Source organism: Entelurus aequoreus, linkage group LG05 (assembly GCF_033978785.1).
Source record: "Entelurus aequoreus isolate RoL-2023_Sb linkage group LG05, RoL_Eaeq_v1.1, whole genome shotgun sequence".
Taxonomy (NCBI): domain Eukaryota; kingdom Metazoa; phylum Chordata; class Actinopteri; order Syngnathiformes; family Syngnathidae; genus Entelurus; species Entelurus aequoreus.
In genome coordinates, this window is record NC_084735.1 from 30,002,754 (window position 1) to 30,027,219 (window position 24,466).

Genomic DNA, 24,466 nt, shown 5'->3' on the forward strand with positions numbered 1-24,466 from the left:
CCAGGAGAGAATCACTTCACAATGTAACCCAACTGCAAAGTAAATTGTACATTGTGTAAATCGTAAATAAAAACAGAATACAATGATTTGCAAATCCTTTTCAATTTATATTCAATTGAATACACTGCAAAGACAAGATACTTAATGTTCGAACTGGTAAACTTTGTTGTTTTTTGCAAATATTAGCACATTTGGAATTTGATGCCTGCAACATGTTTTAAAAGAGCTGGCACAAGTGGCAAAAAAGACTGAGAAAGTTGAGAAATGCTCATCAAACACTTATTTGGAACATCCCACAGGTGAAGAGGCTAATTGGGAACAGGTGGGTGCCATGATTGGGTATAAAAGCAGCCTCCATGAAATGCTCAGTCATTCACAAACAAGGATGGGGCGAGGGTCGCCACTTTGTGAACAAATGCGTGAGCAAGTTGTTTAAGAACAACATTTCTCAGCCAGCTATTGCAAGGAATTTAAGGATTTCACCATGAACAGTCCGTAATATCATCAACGGGTTAAGAGAATCTGGAGAAATCGTAAGCGGCAAGGCTGAAAACCAACATTGAATGCCCGTGACCTTGGATCCCTCAGGAGGTATTGCATCAAAAAGCGACACCAGTGTGTAAAGTATATCACCGCATGGGCTCAGGAACACTTCAGAAAAAACACTGTCAGTAATTACAGTTCGTCGCTACATCTGTAAGTGCAAGTTAAAACTCTACCTTGCAAAGCCAAAGCCATTTATCAACAACACCCAGAAGCGGTTTGCTGGGCCCAAGCTCATCTAAGATGGACTGATGCAAAGTGGAAAAGTGTTCTGACGAGTCCATATTTCAAATTGTTTTTAGAAACTGTGGACGTGGTGTCCTCTGGACCAAAGAGGAAAAGAACCATCCGGACTGTTCTAGGCGCAAAGTTCAAAAGCCAGCATCTGTGATGTTATGGGGGTGTATTAGTGCCCAAGGCATGGGTAACTTATACACCTGTGAAGGCACCATTAATGCTGAAAGGTATACATACAGGTTTTGGAGCAATATATGTTTCCGTCCAAGCAACGTTATCATGGATGCCCCTGCTTATTTCAGCAAGACAATGCCAAGCCACATTCTGCACGTGTTACAACAGCGTGGTTTGGTAGTAAAAGAGTGTGGGTACTAGACTGGCCTGCCTGTAGTCCAGACCTGTCTCCCATTGAAAATGTGTGGCGCATTATGAAGCCTAAAATACGACAACGGAGACCCCGGACTGTTGAACAACTTAAGCTGTACATCAAGCAAGAATGGGAAAAAATTGCACCTGAAAAGCTTAAAAAATGTGTCTCCTCAGTTCCCTAACGTTTACTGAGTGTTGTTAAAAGGAAAGGCCATGTAACACAGTGGTAAAAATGCCCCTGTGCCAACTTTTTTGCAATGTGTTGCTGCCATTAAATTTTAAATTAATTATTATTTGCAAAAAAAATGTGGTTTCTCAGTTCCTACATTAAAAATCTTGTCTTTGCAGTCTATTCAATTGAATATAAGTTGAAAATGATTTGCAAATCATTGTATTCTGTTTTTATTTAGCATTTACACAATGTGCCAACTTCACTGGTTTTGGGTTTTGTACTGTGGTGGATTGTCCAGAGCTTAAACAGCAACAATAGTGAATTTACCGTAGTACAAAAAGTTTATTTACCCATTATCAAGTCAGATTGATCTGTCCATACAGACACACAACGTCCTCCGAAGCACACTCACAAGCAATCTCTCTCGAGTCCCGCTCTCCTGCCAGTTTTATCTATCTCTTGTGCGTCACAGTTTTTTCTCCTGCGTCATTTGTTTTTGCAACATCCTTGGATTCCTTAATCATACTTAAACAATCAAAACATTCTGTAGACAGGTTGGCACGACTTAATATTCACTTTTGTCCCACACCCGGGGACACAGAATAGAAGAGAAATTAAATGAGCATACATTCTTGACAGACATGAAATATAGGTCAAAGGTCAGAAATTCTACTACAGTACTTCCTTGCTGGGTTGTCACTTGTTTTTTTGGGGTGGGCAACGTCCCAGAGCTGACCCAACCAGTAACCCAACCAGCTGGGTTACTGGTTAGGTCAGGAAAACTACCCAACTCCTTAGAAATAATCCATAAATATGACCCAACAGGCTCAACCCAGCATTTGGTTAGAAAAAAACAACCCATAATTTTTTTGTGTGTGACATAGCAAGAAATAACTATAAATAAGTTTGCAAAACCATGCTAACATTTCACTAATGTCCAAATACTATTTAAATGTATTTTTCTATATTTATTGTTGAACGTATACAGTATTGTTGCTGCCTATTGAAAGGCATTCATGCTGATTTTTTTTTTATCCCAAAACAAAAAAAAGTCATTTTTGTGACTCTTTTGATAACGTTTGTGACTTATTTTCCTCTTTATGCAAGGATTGAAGGAAGTTGTCATAATCTCTCACGACAGTAATCATTATTTCTGGTGTTGTGTTTTATTTCCTATCCAGCGCTCATATTTTTTGTTTCGACTTCCCGTTTGCCTCCACCACCACCACATCCTCACCTGTCCCCGACTGGTAATCAGGACACACATGTACCTGATTGCCAATCCGGCAGCCTCTTAAAACAGCCTCGTCAGTAGGATAGGGTGAATCATTGATTTGCTCTTTGTGCACTTCCCTGCTGCACTTCTTTGTTTTTTGTTTACCTGTCATTTAGTAATAAAGGGTCTTCTTACCTGCACTTCATCTGCTCTCTCTGCATCCTGAGGTTCCAACATACTTGCCAAACCTCCCGTTTTTAGCGGGAGACTCCCGGTATTCAGCGCCTCTCCCGATAACCTCCCAGCAGAAATTTTCTCCCGACAAACTCCCGGTATTCAGCCGGAGCTGGAGGCCACGCCCCCTCCAGCTCAATGCGGACCTGAGTGGGGACAGCCTGTTCTCACGTCCGCTTTCCCACAATATAAACAGCTTGCCTGCCCAATGATGTCATAACATCTACGGCTTTTAGAGAGTAGAGTGCACAACTGCGCACACAACAAGGAGACGAAGCAGAAGAACGAGGAAGTTACAGACATGGTGACGCCGTCGACGAGCAAGATGAAGAAATACGCTTGCAAGTTCCAAAACGAATGGAAACAAGAATTTCAGTTCATCCAGGACAGTTCGAAGGGGAAGGGGTATGTTGCCTGTACATTTTGTAGAACAGACTTCTCCATTGAACACGGTGGCCGAAATGATATACTCATTCATGAACGGAGAAGTTAAACAGGACAATGCTGCCATCTACTGGATAGCCTCCAGAACACTGAAGTTCAAGTATTTATTTTTAAAATAAATAAATATATATATATATATATATATATATATATATATATATATATATATATATATATATATATATATATATATATATATATATATATATATATATATATATATATATATGTATATATATATATACATATATATATATATATATATATATATATATATATATATATATATATATATATATATATATATATATATATATATATATATATATATATATATATATATAGCTAGAATTCACTGAAAGTCAAGTATTTCATAAATATATATATATATATATATATATATATATATATATATATATATATATATATATATATGAAATACTTGAGTTGGTGAATTCTAGCTGTAAATAAACTCTCCTCTTAACCACGCCCTTAACCACGCCCCCCCCTCCCGATATCGGAGGTCTCAAGGTTGGCAAGTATGGGTTCCAGACCAACACAGCCGTGACAGACGTTCCTCGAATCCTCGAATAAAGAGAAAATGAAGTCACAAGCTTTAATAATAATAATAATAATAATAATACCTGGGATTTATATAGCGCTTTTCTAAGTACCCAAAGTCGCTTTACATGTTAAAAACCCATCATTCATTCACATCTTGTGGTGGTAAGCTACTTTCATAGCCACAACTGCCCTGGGGTAGACTGACGGAAGCGTGGCTGCCAATTTGCGCCTACGGCCCCTCCGACCACCACCTATCATTCATTCAACATTCATTCACCGGTGTGAGTGGCACCGAGGGCAAGGGTGAAGTGTCCTGCCCAAGGACACAACGGAATGGTAAGAGGCGGAGAGCGAACCTGCAACCCTCAGGTTTCTGACACGGGCGCTCTACCCACTACGCCATGCCGCCCCACTAGATATACATGTTTGATTTATGTCCGGTTGCAGACTTGGCACCGGCTCAAGCATTTGGCGGGAATACAAGTGTATTTGCACTTGTAGCGGACTGTCTCTGTGGGTAATGTTGCCATTTTACAAAGTAAGTATGCCTGATAGAAAAGACTCAAAAGTAAGGGATGCTAATTTAAATGGGATATGTCATATACATGTTACTGATTAGCATTAGCGATTTTATATGGCGATTTTAACACCTCCAAGGTTGGTAATGAGTCAGCACATTCAACTTAATGGCAAACATTACCTCCTGATGGCTACACTAACAAACTGAAGTGAGTGAATACTTGCAAATGAGACACGGAAGTGTAGAAAAACAATAAAAAAAAAAAACTGGACAGCACCGATATTATTAATTCAGTGATAAATGTTAAATTAAAAAATGGGATTTTATTATTAAACAAATTAATATTTATGAAAACCTCAACACACACACAATACAAAAAATTGGTATGCTACTGTTGAGTACCAATACTGTTTTTGGTACTGTTTTGGTTCAAATATGAAAGATAATATACACCCATCTATATATTCCCATAGAAACGTTTCTACTACAAGTCTAAAAAAATAATTTGGTCAACAGTCCTACATGCATATAACATTTTCAGACACAAGTTCAGAAAAATATGTATAAGTAGTCTATTTTTTTTAGACATCTAAGAGTTTGCATGTGAACGTGAGGCTTATAGGCATGGAAAAAGATGTTTTTATTACCGTGTGGTCATGTGTTCCTCTCTTTCATTTGGAAAAATTCAAAGACCCTGCGAGTCACAAATTCTCAACCAATTTAGTGCTTTTGCTGCCAGGAAGCCAAATAAATCTTAAGGAAGAAGCTCAAGGAAAGCTTTCAAATTGTATCATTAAATCGAGGCTGTAATTAGGGTACAATTTCAGCCGCCCGTAGCGAGCGTGGGAGCCTGCAGAGAGAAATTAGCGGGATCATTCAGATCACTTATGCAGCACGAAGGTGATATTCTTTTCATATTAGATTATCAGGCGGCATTAGTCAGTTGTTGTTCTTCCAGATGAGGCGGATCTCTGCCGTGTTTACAGTATGTGTGCAGTGAAAAAGCTGCCGAAATAAAAGCTGCCATGTGTGCCCTGGAAAACTCAACTGAAGGATTGGATAGAAAGATTTCCGACTTAAGAAGAGTCTGTGAAAGCAGCGTTCCACAAATCATCATAGCAGATATCATCATCAGTAGTCTTTGAGTGCTGCACAACATTCCGTCCACAAATATGCTTTAATTAAAGTGCTGCATGAGATATTTCATGTGTGTTTGTAATACTGCACATATTTTATAACCGGGATGATTAGCAAGGAAATTCAGCTGTTAGTCATCAGCCTCCAGAACATGGAGGCTACATCAGCCATCATTTGTTACCTCCATTGCAACATGGCAGTTCCAGTCCGGAGTAGAGGATCATGCAGCTTCCTTCAATGGTCATATTCTATTATTCATTTTCAGCCTGCTGAGCAGCTTTTAAGGCATTCATTCTTTGCACCGCTGCCTCCATATTTTTTTTTTTCCTTCTTCTTTGCCGATTAGCCCATGACATCCCAGCTGGCCGTCTCAAACTGTGCACTCAGGTTTTGGCCAATCTGGATGATGTCACGTCCCTGCCGCCCTATCTGTGGACCGTGCACAATCCACAAAAGATCAGTTGCTTCACCATCAGATGGACGCATGGCGGGGCGTGATGAGAAGAACTGAGGCCGCTTTTCAAGTTTGCAGAAGAAGAATGCAGATTCCTGCTGCTTGGTGCCACTGTGCTCAGATTAATGGTGAATTCCTTCTTTTTAGCACCACGGGGAGAATGAACAATTGGCATTTTCTTGACAGGCGCAACCCTGAAACAGTGACTATGATTTAGGGCTTGCTGCTTAGGCTGGAAAATTATGACATAGCTTGAAATATATAACTATAGAGACGGCTACCAAATTCGGTATTTTCATAGGAAGTTTGAAGTCCGTCGGTACTGCCAGGTGCCGATTAACATAAAAATGATTCAATACCGTTTTCGCACCTGACGTCATGTCTGGTTGCAGGCTCCAGCAACAAAGCAAGAAGAAGGCAGTGAGCACAGAAAGGCTGCACCTTTCAAAATGTGCTAGCGCCGTGCTAATTACAATTGCCATAGACATGCTACTGATTAGTATTAGCGATTTTACGTAGCAATTTCGACCCCGAAAGGGACAAGCAGTAGAAAATGGATGGATGGATGGATTTCAACACCTCCACATTTGGGAATAAAATCTACAAATAAGATGCACTCTGACGATCTGTCACTTCATTTCTGTTTGTGCTTCCTTGTTTTGTGTTTACTTCCTATCAGTGCTCTTATTTTGGTTCTATTTCCTGCTTGTCCCGCTGAGCGCTGTTTTTCCCCTCACCTGCTGTTGTTTGGCAGCCGTTCTACACTTGGTGCCAATCAGCATGTTTCTTTTCATGCCTGTCTCGCACGCTCCTCAGTGCTCGAGGATTGACTTTATGTTTGGACCTTACATGCACGACTGCTTCATTTTCTGTTTATGATATTAAAAGCATCTTACCTGTTCTTCGCTCTCCTGGTTCCTGCATCTTGGGGTCACAAATACCACAGCCATGCGAGCTCCGGACATGCTCGTTACAATCAAACAACTGGTGTGAATAAGTACAATACTTACAGTATAAACACTTTGTAGGGTTCAACAAAAAGCAAAATCTGGCACATTCAATTCAATGGCAAAGACTATTTCCTGGCTAAGGCAACACGCTAGTAGTCCAGAGCCATGTATAAAAAGAATGTGGCCAACTCGGTTTCCAAGCGTGACAACAGGGCGCCATGTTTGCTATCAACTTTTTAAACCAAGTTGGCCAAACTGGCTCTGCGCTAGTCTGTATACTACTGCCATCTAATCTCTTTGAATTGCAACTGCATGCAAGCCGACTATATAATACAGAACAGTACTTGTAAATTAGACAAAATTACAACTGGACATCACAGCTCGGTGCTAAATGTTTTTTTTTTTTAAAAGAGAAATTATTTTTCTTTTAAATTAACATTTATTGACAAATTCAAACATACACAAAAGTACTGAAAATTGGTATCGGTTCCCAGGTCCCGGGAATTGGTAGTCTATCAAAAATACACATTAGCATGGTCTTATAGCATGCATACAACAAGTGCAAACCTGTACCAGCATTGAACAGTATATGTGCTATCCATTCCTTTCATAATCACACTAATGTGGTCTAAAAGCTGTGCAAATATGTACAGTATAGTTTACACCTTTAACTAATGTTTATACCAAGGGTGCTCAAAATATTGTGTACCAATGTGCTAACGAGCCGTAGGCCAAATGCAGCAATTTTAAGCGTAAAACACAAATAGACTTAAATGACAAAGTTGCTTTAATCCAGTGGTGTCAAACATACGGCCCGAGGGCCGGATCAGGCCCGCAAACAGGTTTTATCCGGCCCGCGGGATGAGTTTGCTAAGTATAAAAATTAACCTGAAATTTTTGAATGAAGAAACAGCTGTTCTAAACGTGTCCACTGGATGTTGAAATAGCAATTCGTTCTATCTTAGTAGATGATGCCACAAATGTAGAAAATAAACCTCATGATGTTATTACATAAGTCGAGGAAAAGGATTAAACTACATAAATAACATCCTGTAATTTGATTTTGATATAATTTTGTTATCTTGATAGATTGAAAATTAACACCAATGAGTTGACTGATGAACATTATCACATAATTTATTCAGAAAATATAAATAACGACAAATAAAGATAGAATATTATTAACCGCAACATGTAAGTGTAAAAAAAACCCAACAACATTATGATTTGTACAATTCCAGAATGTGCTTGTTCTATTTTCAAACAAAGAAAACAATCTGAAGTTGTCTTTATTCTTAAGTTATCGTGCTTTCATTTTACCAGTCCGGCCCACTTGGGAGTAAATTTATCTCCACGTGGCCCCACATCTAAAATTATTTTGATACCCCTGCTTTAATCAGTACAAATAATAACATGGACAATGGCAACTATTTAGCCTTGCAGACATGCCATCAATGATTGTGTGAGCTTGAAAGAGGTATGAATATGTACTAGATTTGGGAAGCCACCCTGTGGCCAAACAAAACGACTCAGCAGGCCACTTTGGGCACCTGTGGCTTGTACCTTATGAAGTCTGAAAAATAAGTCTGTAGATTTTACTGTAAAAACTAGCAGCTCAATCAATAAACTTTTACCATAAAAATGTAACTAATGCTAGATTTGCATTGCCGTTGTCTAAAGCCATGCCGCCAGTGCTAAAATATGCAGATTGTGCAGAACATCCTAAATCTTATTCCCAAATGCCTATATCCTAATAAATGTATATCAGTCCAAATATGCTGAATTTGCATCAGCAAGGTCTTAAAGCCGTGCAGCGAGTGCAAATGTGTACAGGTGTTGTCTTACACCTTAGTGTAATCCTTACATCATTAAAATGATTCATTTGTCTAAAAATCACATCAGCATGACACTAGAACAGTCCTTCTCAAATAGTGGGGCGGGACCCCCTCGGGGGGCGCGGTGCGATGCCAGGGGGGGGGGGGGGGGGGGGGGGTGCGTGGGACCTCGGGGGAACATGCTTTTTGTGCTGCACTAGAATATGATGAAGCGTATGCAGCACTTAACTTCACTGTAACTACGGTGAGAGATAAGAAAGACCAGTGTGTTGTTTTCTTTAATGTTAATAAGCTTACAATGTTGTGCAGAGATACAGTTATAACATTTTGTATAGACATTTATATAGACATGTTTTATAGAAACATACAATATTTGTGAAGCACTGCACTAGAACAGTATAACAATTTCAAAGAAGTACAGGTATATCTTATGAATATTAGGGGTATTATATTTTCTGATATTAATATCAGACATCGGTCCGATATCAGCAAAAAGACATGTATCGGATGATATTGACGTGCATCTAAAATCTCCCATACGAGCAGTCTTACAGCGTGTTTACTTGTGCAAAGCAGGACAGCAAGTTAATATCTAAATGTACTCCAATCAGCACACAAGGTTGGCCTTTTCTTGTATTTTAGTCAAGTCATTTACAAAAGGTATGCATGGCACATGGTACGCTATAGGTTACTTGGAGCGAGCAGCTACACAACAGCTAAGCAAACACAAGTGTAGATCTGCAACAGGTGTCCTTAATTGAACCATATTGCAGTCTAACACAGCACATTTGCCAGTATTAACAAGTATCAAATAATCGTAGTTGTACATTAGTTACACATACAAAGTCTCTAAGGCAGATGCGTATTAGAAAGTATCCAATAACAAACGTGTCCGCCTCATTCAACTTACTGTGTCATGATCTGAACTTAAAAGTTAAAAAAAAGTTAAAGTACTTATGATTTTCATAGACACACTATAGGTGTGGTGAAATTAACCTCTGCATTTGACCCACCCCCTTGTTCACCCCTTGGGAGGTGAGGGGAGCAGTGAGCAGCAGCGGTGGCCGTGCCCGGGAATCATTTTGGTAATTTAACCCCCAATTCCAACCCTTGATGCTGAGTGTCAAGCAGGGAGGTAATGGGTCCCATTTTTATAGTTTTTGGTATGACCCGGCCGGGGTTTGAACTCACAGCCTACCGATCTCAGGGCAGACACTCAAAGACTTATTGCGACCACTAGGTGTCACCAAAAAAAAAAAAATTATCACTCCACTTCATAATCTGTCATAAGGTTGGTGTTTTTATACCTGTCATTGTTGTCTGAGTATTTTTTTTTTTAACATTCCACACCACAAAATGTACTATTATTCAGGCGGCTATAGTATCCGTATTGGCCAATACTCAAGACTCCAATATTGGTATTGTATTGGAAGTAAAAATTAGCAAAGAGTATATTAAAAAATATAAAATAATAAATAAGTATAATTAAAAATAGGATCAGAAAAAAATAATAAAATACAAAATCACACTGGCATGGTTGTATTAAAGCCATTGCAGCAAGTATTGACTGTATCTCCTCAAAGGACAGAACTCCTATTTGATGTCCTCCTCCTATAATGGGATTTGCCCTGATTAAAAGACATGAATAGTGTTAGGGCTACGGCTCTGAGTGTGGCGTTAGCTGCCCCTCTGGGCCCGTATTAAAATGCTAGGAATTAGCCAGCCTCCGCCCCGCTAAATACAGCAATCTAATCCTATTCATTTTGGTCTGAGACAAAAGACATCTGTCCAGCAAGCTACCTGTCTTCCCTCCAAAGCAAAGTACCGCTTTCAATGAAGTGGAAACACATTTAAACAGTTTTTTTTATCTGATTTGGCGAGCTAAAAAGAGCATTTTCCTCACGGTCATCCTGATCTCAGATGTGTTCTTACGAGCGAGGGAAACTTATATTACGTTTTAAAACTCATCCTTGGCAAGGCTTGAAGAGGCATGAAAAAGATTTTAAAGTATGATAAGTTATGGCTGTAAAGTAATGTCAAGGCACAGCGGGGAATTGAGTCAGTGCTCCTCTTCTTGGGTTTGTGGTCTTGACTTATGACATTTGACACTGGTTCTTATAGCCTGAGGTGATGTCAATAAGGTGCAGCCATGTTAACGTATGGTACAGGCCAAAAGTTTGGACACACCTTCTCCTCATTCAATGCGTTTTCTTTATTTTCATGACTATTTACATTGTAGATTGTCACTGAAGGCATCAAAACTATGAATGAACACATGTGGAGTTATGTACTTAACAAAAAAGGTGAAATAACCAAAACATGTTTTATATCAGGGGGCGGGAACCTTTTTGGCTGAGAGAGCCATGAAAGCCAAATATTTTTAAATGTATTTCCGTGAGAGCCATATCATATTTTTGAACACTGAATACAACTAAATGCGTGCATTTTTAAGTAAGACCAATATTTTTAGAGTATAATAAGTCTCTTATTCTTTTTAATAACAGTGTTATTTTGAAGCTAACCAATAATAAATCAAATACCTCTTACCATGAATTCGACTTCTTGAACAATTGCGGTAGAAAACGGATGGATGGATTAAAATGCATGATTGATTGATTGATTGAGAAGTTTATTGACATCTTAAATAATTGAATCCTTGTAATGCTTTAAAAAGGCAAATGGATGGCACAAAAAGCCAAAAGGCTTGTTTCCATTACCGGTACATATTCATCACATATGATACATTCAATAATAAAAAATATATAACCTGTAACATGTATATAAAAAATTCCGTTAAAAGAAATGGAAACATTTTTTACATAAACCCAGTATACATGTCAGGTGATTTGAAATGAGAATGTTTTATATTTTTAAGGTTATTTTTAACACTGTGATTACCAGCGGAATTATTCATTACTTATCGTGTTAAGCAATGTCAGCTTAAATTTATCTGGAGCCAGATGCAGTCATCAAAAGAGCCACATCTGGCTCGAGAGCCATAGGTTCCCTACCCCTCTTTTATATTCCAGTTTCTTCAAAATAGCCACCCTTTGCTCTGATTACTGCTTTGCACACTCTTGGCATTCTCTCGATGAGCTTCAAGCACATTTGTGAAGTAAAAACCATTACAGATGACTACCTCTTGAAGCTCATCGAGAGAATGCCAAGAGTGTGCAAAAAAGTAATCAGAGCAAAGGCTGGCTATTTCGAAGAAACTAGAATATAAAACATGTTTTCAGTCATTCCACCTTTTTTTGTTAAATACATAACTCCACATGTGTTCATTCATAGTTTTGATTCCTTCAGTGACAGTCATGAAAATAAAGAAAACCCATTAAATGAGGAGGTGTGTCCGCACTTATTCAACTTCAGCCCCCAAAACACACACTTTGAATTTACTCTTGTCAAGATGAATCGCAAGTCTGGCCTTGTTAGTCAGCCGAATTGCAAATGTCTTATTTATATTTTGTCATTTAGACCTCAAATTTGCATTTCCGCTTATTAACGGGGCCTTCACTCCCAGATCTTCTAAAAGAACTGATTCAATTCGGTCTCCCTCGGGAAAAAACGGCCGTTAATTAGATAAGAAAACAGCCTATGCCGCATCACTGATGTAATGAATCTGTAATGTTATGGCTCTCATTAAAAAAATGTTGTGTTCACATCGCACATTCCGGAGAGATGTCATTAAATGTGCGCGTATCAAAGCGGCCAGCGAGCTCGTGCCAATGCACGCGAGCTCATTTCTAAAGCTGGCTTGGTTTAATTATGCAACTTCAATATTATCTCAGCAGACTCAAGTTTTTGAATTTTGCAGTATCTGCCATGCTTACATTTGGCGGGAATGAAAATACACTAAGTCCAGTATCTGCATTTCACACACCCCGGCCATTTTAAATCCCAGGTCAAAGGTTATCTGGCCTGAGGGATTGTCCTTGAAAGCTGGTATTCTTCAGGTTGGAGCATTTGAGCATGTATTATTATACGGGTGAGAAAAAATCAGACCCTCCCCCCAAGCCCTCAAACACACACCAGCAGACTGGAGTTTGGGGCCAAATCCAGGACAGAATCGGGTCAGCTAAATTGGGATAGAGTGATAGTACCTACCTTTACCACCAGGTTTCATCTAGCATCGTTTAGCAACGTGCTCTTTTCAAAGAGATGTATTGTTACCTTGGGTTCGTCAAGAGCAACAGGGACCAACCAGACCAAACGGAAACGCTTCAAAATAAAACAAAAAGAGTTTAATATTTTGCCAGATGTGCTTTCTATTTTGGGGATAAACAAAAGATTAGGCAGTAGGCACGCCTTACATTGAGAAAAAGATGCGAAAGGGGCAATTAGGACGTTTTTCTAAAGAACAATAGGTCTTGGAACAGATTGTCAGGGGATGACCTCATCCAGAGGAGCATGTGTGAAGAGAGAGTTTCGGGTTTCAAGCTGTCTCATGTGACTGATGAACATTTTTGTCATGGGGTGTGTTGAGTTAATGTTTAATTCATTATGCAAAAATGTCACATTAGACTTAGAGTTTGACTTCCTTTTATTGTCATTCAAATTTGAACTTTACAGTCCAGATAATAACGAAATTGTGTTGCATTAGCTCGTTGTAGTGCAGGATAAAAGAGCAATGATGTGCAGATATAAATAAATAGATTACTGTACAGATAAATAATATTGCACTTTTTCATATGCATCCACGTTTGGATGTATATTACATTGTCTTTATATTCCAGCGAGTTAATACGTTTTTTGGGGTGTGGGGGTGGAATTATAGTTCTTACTGAAAGATGGATGTTCATAATCATGTGGATTTGGCTACTGCAACTTTGATTAATCATTTATTAATTGTTGCCTCGCTTGCTATCAACTTTCTGTGTGATCATGTGATGCTTTAGATAATTGATTTATTCATTTTAATATTACTAGGACAGTGCATTTATTGACATTTACTTTCAGTTTCTCCTCAATTGCTTCGTATGAATTAAAGTAAAATAAAAATAAAATACCCCTCAATTGCTTCGTGTGAGGTAAAGTACATCCATCCATCCATCCATTTTCTACCGCTTGTCCCTTTCGGGGTCGCGGGGGGTGCTGGAGCCTATCTCAGTGGCATTCGGGCGGTAGGCGGGGTACACCCTGGACAAGTCTCCAATGTAAATAAAATACATTATGGGTTTTCTTTTATTTTGAAGGGACATTTCTGAAGCCTTGTCTGTTATCGCGAGTTTTCCCGGCGCCGCTGCTATGGAAACGGCAGAGTGGGCGGAGCTGTGTGTGTTGCCACTGGACTGTTGGCTGCAGCGGCGGCGGGGATGAAGCTCGCAGTCATCTTTTCGACAGCAGCTCGGAGCGCGGACGTCTACCGCCAAGACAACTTTTACCAACTACGTTATCCTTCCTTTTTACATTCTTTAGAGAACGAACCCGTTTTTTAAAAGGCCGTTTTTGTTATTAAACACCTGTCATTACCTCGGTTTGGTGTTTTTTTCTCTACCGAAAGCCAACTCGTGTGGTGCTTTTGAGGGAGTACGGACACCGCATTGCTCCATTTTTTTTGTTTGTGTTTCTCTATCATTAAACGGCGTGGAGGACTCATTATGAGGACGCGAGGTGCGCTTTTGGACTTTTAGGTGCTGAGCACTTCTTAGTCAAGTTGTCACCATGACAGACGACTGATGACTTCTGCTTCCAATCAGGACTTTTTCCAAACTTGGACTCCTGCTTTTTGTCACCACGCTTAATATTGAACCCGCCCTCGGTCCGTCTGTTTTGGCTCTCTGCAGTCCACTTTAAATGCAGACTGGTCTGCGGTCGGTGAGAACACAGCCGAGACGCCGGTACCATCCGATTGTTCCTCCGAGGCACCCAAACAGAGGACACAAGTGCATTGTGCAGCCATCGCCATCACTATGGAGCTGACATACAGGATCATTGGCCTGCTGGGATGCATCTTCCTGGACTGGGCTCCTCCTCGGGCTTCTGCAGAGGAAGGTGAGTCTCATTGCCTCACTCTTTACTACTCTTATTTGTTTTAGGGGGTGATGGGAGTGCATGGTTACCAAAGCACATGGAATTCTAAAAAAAAAGAGGCTTTTGCAAACACATTTCAAAGAAGTAACCATAGAGACCTTGTTTGAACTACGTGATGAAATGTTCCTATAATGTGTGCGCTTAGTGTTTTCTAGGGTCGGTTTGTTTGTTTACAGCAGGGGTGACCAACTCATTTTAGATCAGGGGCCACATAGAGAAAAATCTACTCCCAAGTGGTAAAATCACAGCGCGATAATTTAAAAATAAAGACAACTTCAGAGTGTTTTCTTTGTTTAAAAATAGATCGAGCACATTCTGAAAATGTACAAATCAGGTTGTTTTTTTTTACACTTACATGTTGCGGTTAATAGTATTCTATCTTTATTTGTCGTTATTTATGCTTTCTGAATAAATCATGTGATAATCAGTCAACGCATTGGTGTTAATTCTCAATCTATCAAGATAAAAAGTAATATCAAAATCAAATTACAGGAGGTCATTTATGTAGTTTGCTCATTTTCCTCGACTGGTGCACTAACATCATGTGTTTTTTGTTTTTATTTACATATGCAGCATAATCTACAAAGATACAAAGAATTGCTATTGCGACATCTAGTGGACACAATTAGAACAGCAGTTTCTTTCATTCAAAAAATTTCGGCTCATTTTTATATTTAGCAAAGTCATCCCGCGGGCCGGATAAAACCTGTTAGCCGGCCTGGTCCGGCCCACGGGCCGTAAGTTTGACACCCATGGTCTACAGTTTTTGCTATATATCTTATGATGGGTTGTTTTCCCTACAAGGATTTCCCCATTTCATGCACGTACATGTTTAACAATCGCCACTGTTTAAGATATGCGAAAATGTTTATTGTTTAATCCAGATCCAGATTGCGTGTATGATAGTAAATCACAATTAACACAGGTGTTTTCTTCAAAGATTATCCACATTTTACAATGTATGCCGTTTATATTGTGCAAACCATTGTTTAATCCAGATCTGATCCATATTCCTTACATAGCAGCAATACATGTTTTGTATAGGCGTCAATTAGATCTGGGCGATATGACCTAAAAATGAAATCTCCTATTTTTTCACAAAAAAATCGATTTCCGATTTTTTTCCCAACCTACTTTACTATCCATCCATTGATCCATTTGCTACCGCTTGTCCCTTTTGGGGTCGCGGGGGGTGCTAGATATTTCAAAACTAGTTGTTATTTTATTTGATTACAAACTAGTAGTTTGAAATGACACTGCATGCACTGCATCTTACTTTTAGCAAAATTCTAAGTTGAATAATGTTGTTTTTTTTAGAGCAGATAATAACTGTACTCTTAACTAAATTGAAAGCATCCTCTGGGAGGCAATACTTCTGTCTTGAATAAAATAATTTTGTTAACAAAAATTTACTATTGCACATTGCCGCAAAACCAAACTACTGACAGCATTAGTCTTGTTGTGCTATGTGTATATGAATCTCCACTAAGGAAATAAGGGGCAGGGCGGACGCTACAGAAGTTTCTGGGGGCAGAAAGTATGCCGTAGCAAAAGGAGAAAAAACATAGATTTTTTAAAAATTGTCTGCAACCAAATACTCTTATCGATAAAATTGATATATCGCCCAGGCGTAGTATCAACACCCATTTCACAATGTTCCCATAACATACATACACATGTCAGTGCAAAACTTGTCAATGGTTTAATCCAGTTCTGATCCAGATTGCTTGTAGGTTGTAATTCACATTGACTACAAGTGTATTTTGTCCCAAATGTATCCCATTGCCTTGTTATACATGTTTAGAATGTATGTTTTTATAATTGTCAAAACATGTCAATTGTTTAATCCAGGTTTGATCCAGATTGCTTATATGGCAGCAACACATTTTATGTAGGCATCAATGTTCCCATAACATACATACACATGTGTAAAACTTGTAGATGGTTTAATCCCGATCTGATCAGGATTGTAGCAATTTACATTGAATACAAGCTTTTTGTTCCAAGGATAGCTCATTACTTTACATACACAAACATGTTTAAACATATCTGTTGTTTATATTGAGCAAAACATGTTAATTGTTTAATCCAGACCTGATCTGGTTTCCTTATATGGTAGTAATTCACATTTAACACAAGGGGTTTCTTCCAAGCATGTCCCCATTATATACATAAACATGTTTAAAAATCCCTGCTGTTTATATTGGGCAAACCATGTCATTTGTTTAATGCAGCTCTGCTCCAGATTGCATGGCAGCAGTTCACATTTTATACACCCATTTGACAATGTTCCCACATATTCATACACATGTGCAAAACTTGTCAATGGTTTAATCCAGATATGATGCAGATTGGTATATGGTATATATGATAACAATTTACATTGACTACAGCCATTGTCTTCCAAAGATTCTCCCATTACATACATGTTTTAGAATGGGAAAAAATGATCAATTTGCTCAATCCGGATCTCATCCAGATTGCATGCATCACAGCAATTTACATTTAACAAAGGCAAGGTCAACATGTTGAAACAATTGTCCTTATTTTGGATCCTTATACTGGATGTAGATGAAACTAGAGATTCCAGTTGAAGTGACAAACTTTAATGCCTTGGCAGATGTGTGAGTGCATTGGTTTCATCAAGTCTCTGTCCTCCTCCAGCGCAAATGTTTATTTCTTCCTCATGAATGGCCAAGAAATTAGTACAAAGTCAATATATAGAAGCACTGTCCTGGCTTGCCTTGCAAAGTGCTGGCTTTAATTATATGTTAAAATATGGATAAGCTGTTTAACCGCAGAGTTTATGCTATTAACAATACGTCAGTATTGTTCGGTACTGCTGCCAGGGGTTGATTCCTAATTTCCCCGTCAGGTTTTTCAGGTTAATGATATTTACATACACACAGCTGCTGTCATCTAGTGTTTCTTCTTTAATCATGTGGGTTTGCCCTGATATGTCCTGACACCATTAAGTTGCATTGACCAAAGCATTGATGATCACATTGTGTCCCAGCTGTCAGTGCTAATGTGGCTAATTTCCCAAACAATTCCAGCAACAAAATAATTAACTTATCCCAGACATGTGGATTTCAGTCCAGGCTTGGTTGTCAACAGGAACATGCTGACCATGCATGGCTTCACTTATTCTGTGGCAGGAACTTCAATCTGTCAGCTGCTCCTTGTTGGCCCTTTCTTAGAAACGGGGGAGGTCTACAGAAGCACAATGCTATAGCTTGGAGGAGGTCAGCCATGCTTTTATTGTGTGCATTCAAACATTAATTAGTTGGAATCTATGTGATAATAGTCTCAGGGAAGTCTTGTTGTTATTAAAGCAGAGGAACTACTTGTATTCAGCCTCCTATAGAAATAAATTGTTTAGTTTGCTGAGGATGCCATCACGTGATCGTCTTTGTTGGCCAAGTTTGAACAAGAAGTGTTTTTCCTGTGTTGTGGATAAAGATCTCCTCTGTCGGCACACTTTAGACTACAGTAGAACCTGAAAGGTCGAACACAATCTGTTCCTCTGACTTAAAAAAAAATATTAAAAGGATCGATTTCAGAGTCAAACTATCTTACAACTTTTCTTAACTATCCAATAAATGATAACTAATAAATAACATATTTAAGTGTTACATAGAGTAGGGATGTGGCGATATGAAAATGTTAGATCATGTTTATTGTGACCAAAATTATCATGGTATTGTTGAATGTGCTCACACTGAGTTATTTTTATTTGTATTTTTATAAAAAGGAACACACACAATATACTTTCCTTGGTGGAAGAAACATTAGATATTGTTCTGTTATTGAGTTTTTAAATATGTTCATCTTTTTCTGTTTTAATTTGTAAAAGTTTTGGAGTGTTTAATATCAAAGGCAAAACAGATGTTGTTTGTAATGAGGAAAGACGATAATGTGCCAGCGATTAGCGTGCTAGCTGCTTCTCCGGGAAATTAGCAATATCAATAGTTTTTCAAAGTGAGGTAATCAATCACGGTTTTACGATATTTAACATTTTATTTGGTAATACTGACCGTCGAACATTTTATTTCTGTTTATCATTATAATCCCTACACTTAGTCTACAACTGTAAAATTGAACGACCATGACTCGGATATAAGGCCTTGAAATATAACCTTCTTTTTCAGTATACAATTTTTGGAAATATATTTTTAGAACAAAATTAATTTTCAAAACCATATTTTCAAAACCAATGAAATGACAACTGGTAGGCCTAGGCCGATATTCGATAAGTCTGAAGTCTAAATAATATAAACACAACCACTCCACAGTCCACACTCACTTCGCATTTACTTCGGGTTTGGTGAACAAGCCAGGTCAGTGTAAACTAAACAGTGCAAAATGGTGTGCGCTCGCAGAAAGTGTGGTTAAATACATAACCAAAGACATGCTGCCATTTAATACTGTTATAAAACTAGTATTTTTTAATAGTGCTGTCATGTTGTCATGTCATGTCTGTGTTTCTCACTCGGGATCTGCCAAACTTAATTTTGTTTTGCATATGACCTGTTAATACATCTGTTTAAACTGTTGTGTTTATACTGTTACTTTGCACTTCTGTTTAAGAAAGTCCTAACTTGATTGCCAGTTAAGTAATGTACAACTTGACCTCTGCCTACATGCTCAATATTGAAGTGTAACATTGTTTGTCAATACTTTATTTAGCTATTTTATTTATTGTCATGTCTTTTGGTTGTAATTTTTGTTCAACTGCAACATTTTGCTAACAGACAAAGTATATTTTGTTGTTATTAGTTTTTTTTAATTTTCCTTGGAGATTTAAAGGTTTGCATTTAAATTACAAAGTTAAAATACACGAGAAATACAATTTTATTGCATTAGAAAGGATATACATGCATATTATTATTTATTGTCAGTAAATCAATGGTTTATTTGGTCTCATAAAAATATTGGAAAAAATATTGTTTATTGGCAATAATTCAAAGGTCATTATATCGTCAAGCAAAATGGGTTATCAGCCCAGGTCTAACAACTAATGGATCATAATAAAAAGGGTATAATATTCATTTATCTTGAAATTTGCATCAGAAATCCTGTAGGTTGCTAGCCTGCTAACAACTATTGAGCCTTTGAGGCTACATCTCCAGATATGAATGACCAAAAGAAAAACTGTAAATTACTTTGGAAAAAGTCACTTTTTGGTTTGCCTGTACCAGTTGTCCCTCATCACGCTATTAATCGGTTCCAGACATTACCACGATATACATTTTCGCGAAGTAGGAATCATTAATTAAAAATCAAATATTTTCATAGTTAGAAAGTAAAAAAAACTTTTTTCAACATTATGAGAGAAAAATAATACACTTTAGTCATCTTTACACTCTTAATCCAATTTAGTAATGCTGGCTAAGGCTCAGGCTGAGCCAATCAGTAGCCATGATACTGAACAGCGTGATCTCATTGTTTGGTCTCATCTAGTGGCCAGTGCTACTATAGTATTTATAATAGTTAATTTAGACATGTTATATGCTTGAAAAGGCTTAATTTAGGACCAAAAATTGTAGAACATGCCTAAATAAATTTAAAAAAATCATAGATGTGGTGAAGCTGCAATATTTGAAGCGCGATGTGGCGGGGGACGACTGTATACGTCTCTAGGCCCCAAATGTAAGACAACTTGTGTTTTTCCAGACTTTTTACAGGGTAACGTAACATCTCATATCCGCTTGATGTTTAAAAGCAAACATGCAGGGTCGATCTCTTCAAACCAACAGCTGCCATTACAATTCATATCACTTCATTCTTTTTATTATTGATGTCGAATTTAGCTAATGTGTACGAAGCAACCAGGACGCAGGTGTCAGTGACACTTCCTGCTAAATTCTATTTGTGCTTCTTCGGTTACCATCATAATCTTTCTAATTGTACGACCTCTGAGGCGTTTAAATTTGGAGGTTCTGCGCTGAGGGCATATGATGCTCACGGCTGCCAAGGCTCTTCTTTTTCTTTAGCGAGACTGAAAATGACTCATTTGATCGGGAGCCGGACGGATCTCCCGTCCTTCTGTCCCTGTGAAGATTAAAACCCGGACCTCTTGATCGGATAATTACTTGGGCTGGAAATGTATAACAAGCTTTGAGGGTTGGGATTCAAGTAAGCAAGTGGTTTCAAAAAAGCTATTTGGCCCCCTTAAATGGAGAAATATGACTTTTTGTATATACAAGCAGAAACCAACGCTTTGAATCCATATAATGCGACATGCTATGCCAGCAGATTAAATTAGAGTGTAAGCTTTATGTGGTGGCGTTAAAAACCAACAAAGAAGAAGGCAGCTTCTGCTCATTGCCACATTTTGTAAAAAAACAAAAACGCCACAAAGATGTAAACAGACCTAAAAGGCCCTTTGAGGAGCATCTCTCTTCACAAACACTGTGATGTGGCAGTGTGCACATTAGTAAATGCACTCGCTTCCTTCTTCTCTGTCATTTCAACAGATGTCTTCATTAGGCCCAGTACTATTTTGTTGCATTATGATAACATGAAAAATCTTGGCAAGCTTGAAGGACTGAATTATCTACCTGATGACTGTGGTTGTCATGGTAAACGGATGCCAGGTCCATTCAACCTGAGTATACTGTGTAGAATAGATTAATGGTAGAACTAGGAAGGTTTTTAAGCAATGTCGAGACATTTTTGTACTCTTATCCGTTGCTCTTCTTCTTACGTTTCTGGACTAACCTTGAAGCTGCTTTATAGTTTGCTGCTGCAAGAGGAGAAAGGAGCTGCCGGTCTAGTTTGTTTAGTGGGGGCCAGCCTCATTGTGCTGGACTGAAAACGTTGACAGCACTCTTTTAGCTGGTAGCTAATAGACAAAAAAAATGAGGCGCCGGCCCGCCTGTTGCAAACTATATAGCGCTGGCATTGGCAGTGCATAGTTGCTATTTCAGTATTGTGGATATTGATCAGCTAAATTGTTCACACTGATTCTTACAAACGTGTTAAGGCAGTTGATTTACTTAACTGCAAAGAGTACCAGGTATCTTTTAGAGCTAGAGCAGTACTTCTCAAATAGTAGGGGCAAGGGATGGGTACCTTTCACATTTAAATCCATACAGTACCAATTCCCGGTACCTGGTAATTGTTACCCATTACCCATACTCAAAGATACTAATTTTCATTAACTTTGTGTGTGTTAATAAATTAATAATTAGTAATTGATTGATAATTAAAATATTTTTCAATACAACATTTAAACATGAGCTGATTATGATAACTGTGCTGTCCAGTTTTTCTTATTACATTTATGAATAAATGAATTAATGTGGATATTTTTATTATCATTGTACATGTACAACGAAATTGAAATACAAGACCCTACTGTAGGTGCTAAATGTAATACAATGCTAAAATAATGTGAAAACAACAAGGAGATATAAATATACATAAATAGGAATACACAGAGTTGGTGTGGAATTTAGAAATATCTGTATATATCTGTATATACACACATGGATGTAAACATGGATGTAATCATATAAACATATTGCACGGTAGTGAACATGGAAGTAAACACGCGGCACACCAGTGTGCCGCGGCACAGTGGTTGAAAAACACTGCTATACACCACTGACATCTAAGATCTTTGAATTGCAAATGAGACTCAAAAGTTATAAATATAAATAAATACCACCACTACTACTATTACTGAACAATAACAGAGGAGAGTGCAATGTTTACTTCCATGTGAGAGATTATCTAATTTCACCTATTTGGGGTAAAAAATATTTTTTGCAAACCAGTAATTATAGTCTGCAAATGATGTGTTGTTGTTGAGTGTCGGTGTTCGGCAGAGTAACCGTGTAATACTCTTCCGTATCAGAAGGTGGCATCAGGTAGCTAATTGCTTTGTGGTGATCACAATATGCAGGCGACAGCGGGAGGCAGCGTGCAGGTAAAAAGGTGTCTAATGCTTAAACTGAAAAATAAACAAAAGGTGAGTGCCCCTAAAAAAAAGGCATTGAAGCTTAGGGAAGGCCATGCAGAACGAAACTACAACTGAACTGGCGACAAAGTGAAGAAAAACAGAATGCTGGACGACAGCAAAGACTTACAGCGTGTGGAGCAGACGGCGTCCACAAAGTACATCCATATATGACGTGACCATCAACAATGTCCCCACAAAGAAGGATAAAAACAACTGAAATATTCTTGTTTGCTAAAACAAAGCAGGTGCGGGGAATAGCGCTTAAAGGAAGACATGAAACTGCTACAGCAAAATACCAACAAAACAGGAAAAGCTACCAAAATAGGAGTGCAAGACAAGAACTAAAACATGACACACAGGAAAACAGCGAAAAACTCCAAATAAGTCAGGGCGTGATGTAACAGGTGGTGACAGTACACCTACTTTGAGACAAGAGCTATAGTATTGCATGCTTAGTTATGGTTTAAAGTCATATCCGCCGACTCTTTATTGTCAATATAGAGTTTCATATTTTAATGATTTCTGCTGGTGGTGTGCCTTTTGGATGGTGTATAGACTATGCCATTAAAGGCCTACTGAAATGAATTGTTTTTATTTAAACGGGGATAGCAGATCTATTCTATATGTCATACTTGATCATTTCGCGATATTGCCATATTTTTGCTGAAAGGATATAGTATAGAACAACGACGATAAAGATTGCAACTTTTGGTATCTGATAAAAAAAAGGCTTGCCCCTACCGGAAGTAGCGTGACGTAGTCAGTTGAACATATATGCAAAGTTCCCTATTGTTTACAATGATGGCCGCATGAAGTGAGAGAGATTCGGACCGAGAAAGCGACAATTTCCCCATTAATTTGAGCGAGGATGAAAGATTTGTGGATGAGTAAAGTGCAAGTGAAGGACTAGTGGGGAGTTGAAGCTATTCAGATAGGGAAGATGCTGTGAGAGCCGGGGGTGACCTGATATTCAGCTGGGAATGACTACAACAGTAAATAAACACAAGACATATATATACTCTATTAGCCACAACACAACCAGGCTTATATTTAATATGCCACAAATTAATCCTGCATAAAAACACCTGTGTGTTTGTTACGCTAGCTCCTAGCTCCTCTGCTAGCTCCTAGCTCCTCTGCTAGCTCCTAGCTCCATAGAACACGCCAATACAATTCAAACACCTGATCAACACACACAATCACTCAGCCCAAAAGACCGTTCACCTAACCCAAGGTTCATAAAGCTTATATATTTTTAAAAAGTTACGTACGTGACGCGCACATACGGTCAAGCTATCAAATGTTTAGCAGCCAAGGCTGCATACTCACGGTACCTGATATTCAGCTGGGAATGACTACAACAGTAAATAAACACAAGACATATATATACTCTATTAGCCACAACACAACCAGGCTTATATTTAATATGCCACAAATTAATCCTGCATAAAAACACCTGCGTGTTTGTTACGCTAGCTCCTAGCTCCTCTGCTAGCTCCTAGCTCCATAGAACACGCCAATACAATTCAAACACCTGATCAACACACACAATCACTCAGCCCAAAAGACCGTTCACCTAACCCAAGGTTCATAAAGCTTATATATTAAAAAAAGTTACGTACATACGCAAAAAAAAGTTGCGCACATACGGTCAAGCGATCAAATGTTTAGAAGCCAAGGCTGCATACTCACAGTAGCACGTCTGCGTCTTTGTCATCCAAATCAAAGTAATCCTGGTAAGAGTCTGTGTTGTCCCAGTTCTCTACAGGCGTCTGTGTATCGAAGTCAA

General features: G+C 38.4%; 1 protein-coding gene across 2 annotated transcripts in view; it reads left to right on the forward strand.

Moving 5' to 3' along the window:
- The first annotated feature begins 13,967 nt into the window (after positions 1-13,967).
- ephb4a (eph receptor B4a) overlaps positions 13,968-24,466 on the forward strand; it is a 116,493-nt gene continuing 105,994 nt past the window's right edge. For both annotated transcript variants that reach the window (XM_062047683.1, XM_062047684.1), the window contains exon 1: positions 13,968-14,669. In XM_062047683.1, the coding sequence (XP_061903667.1) occupies positions 14,588-14,669 (82 nt within the window). In that variant the 5' untranslated portion in view covers positions 13,968-14,587. The remainder of the gene's footprint in view (positions 14,670-24,466) is intronic.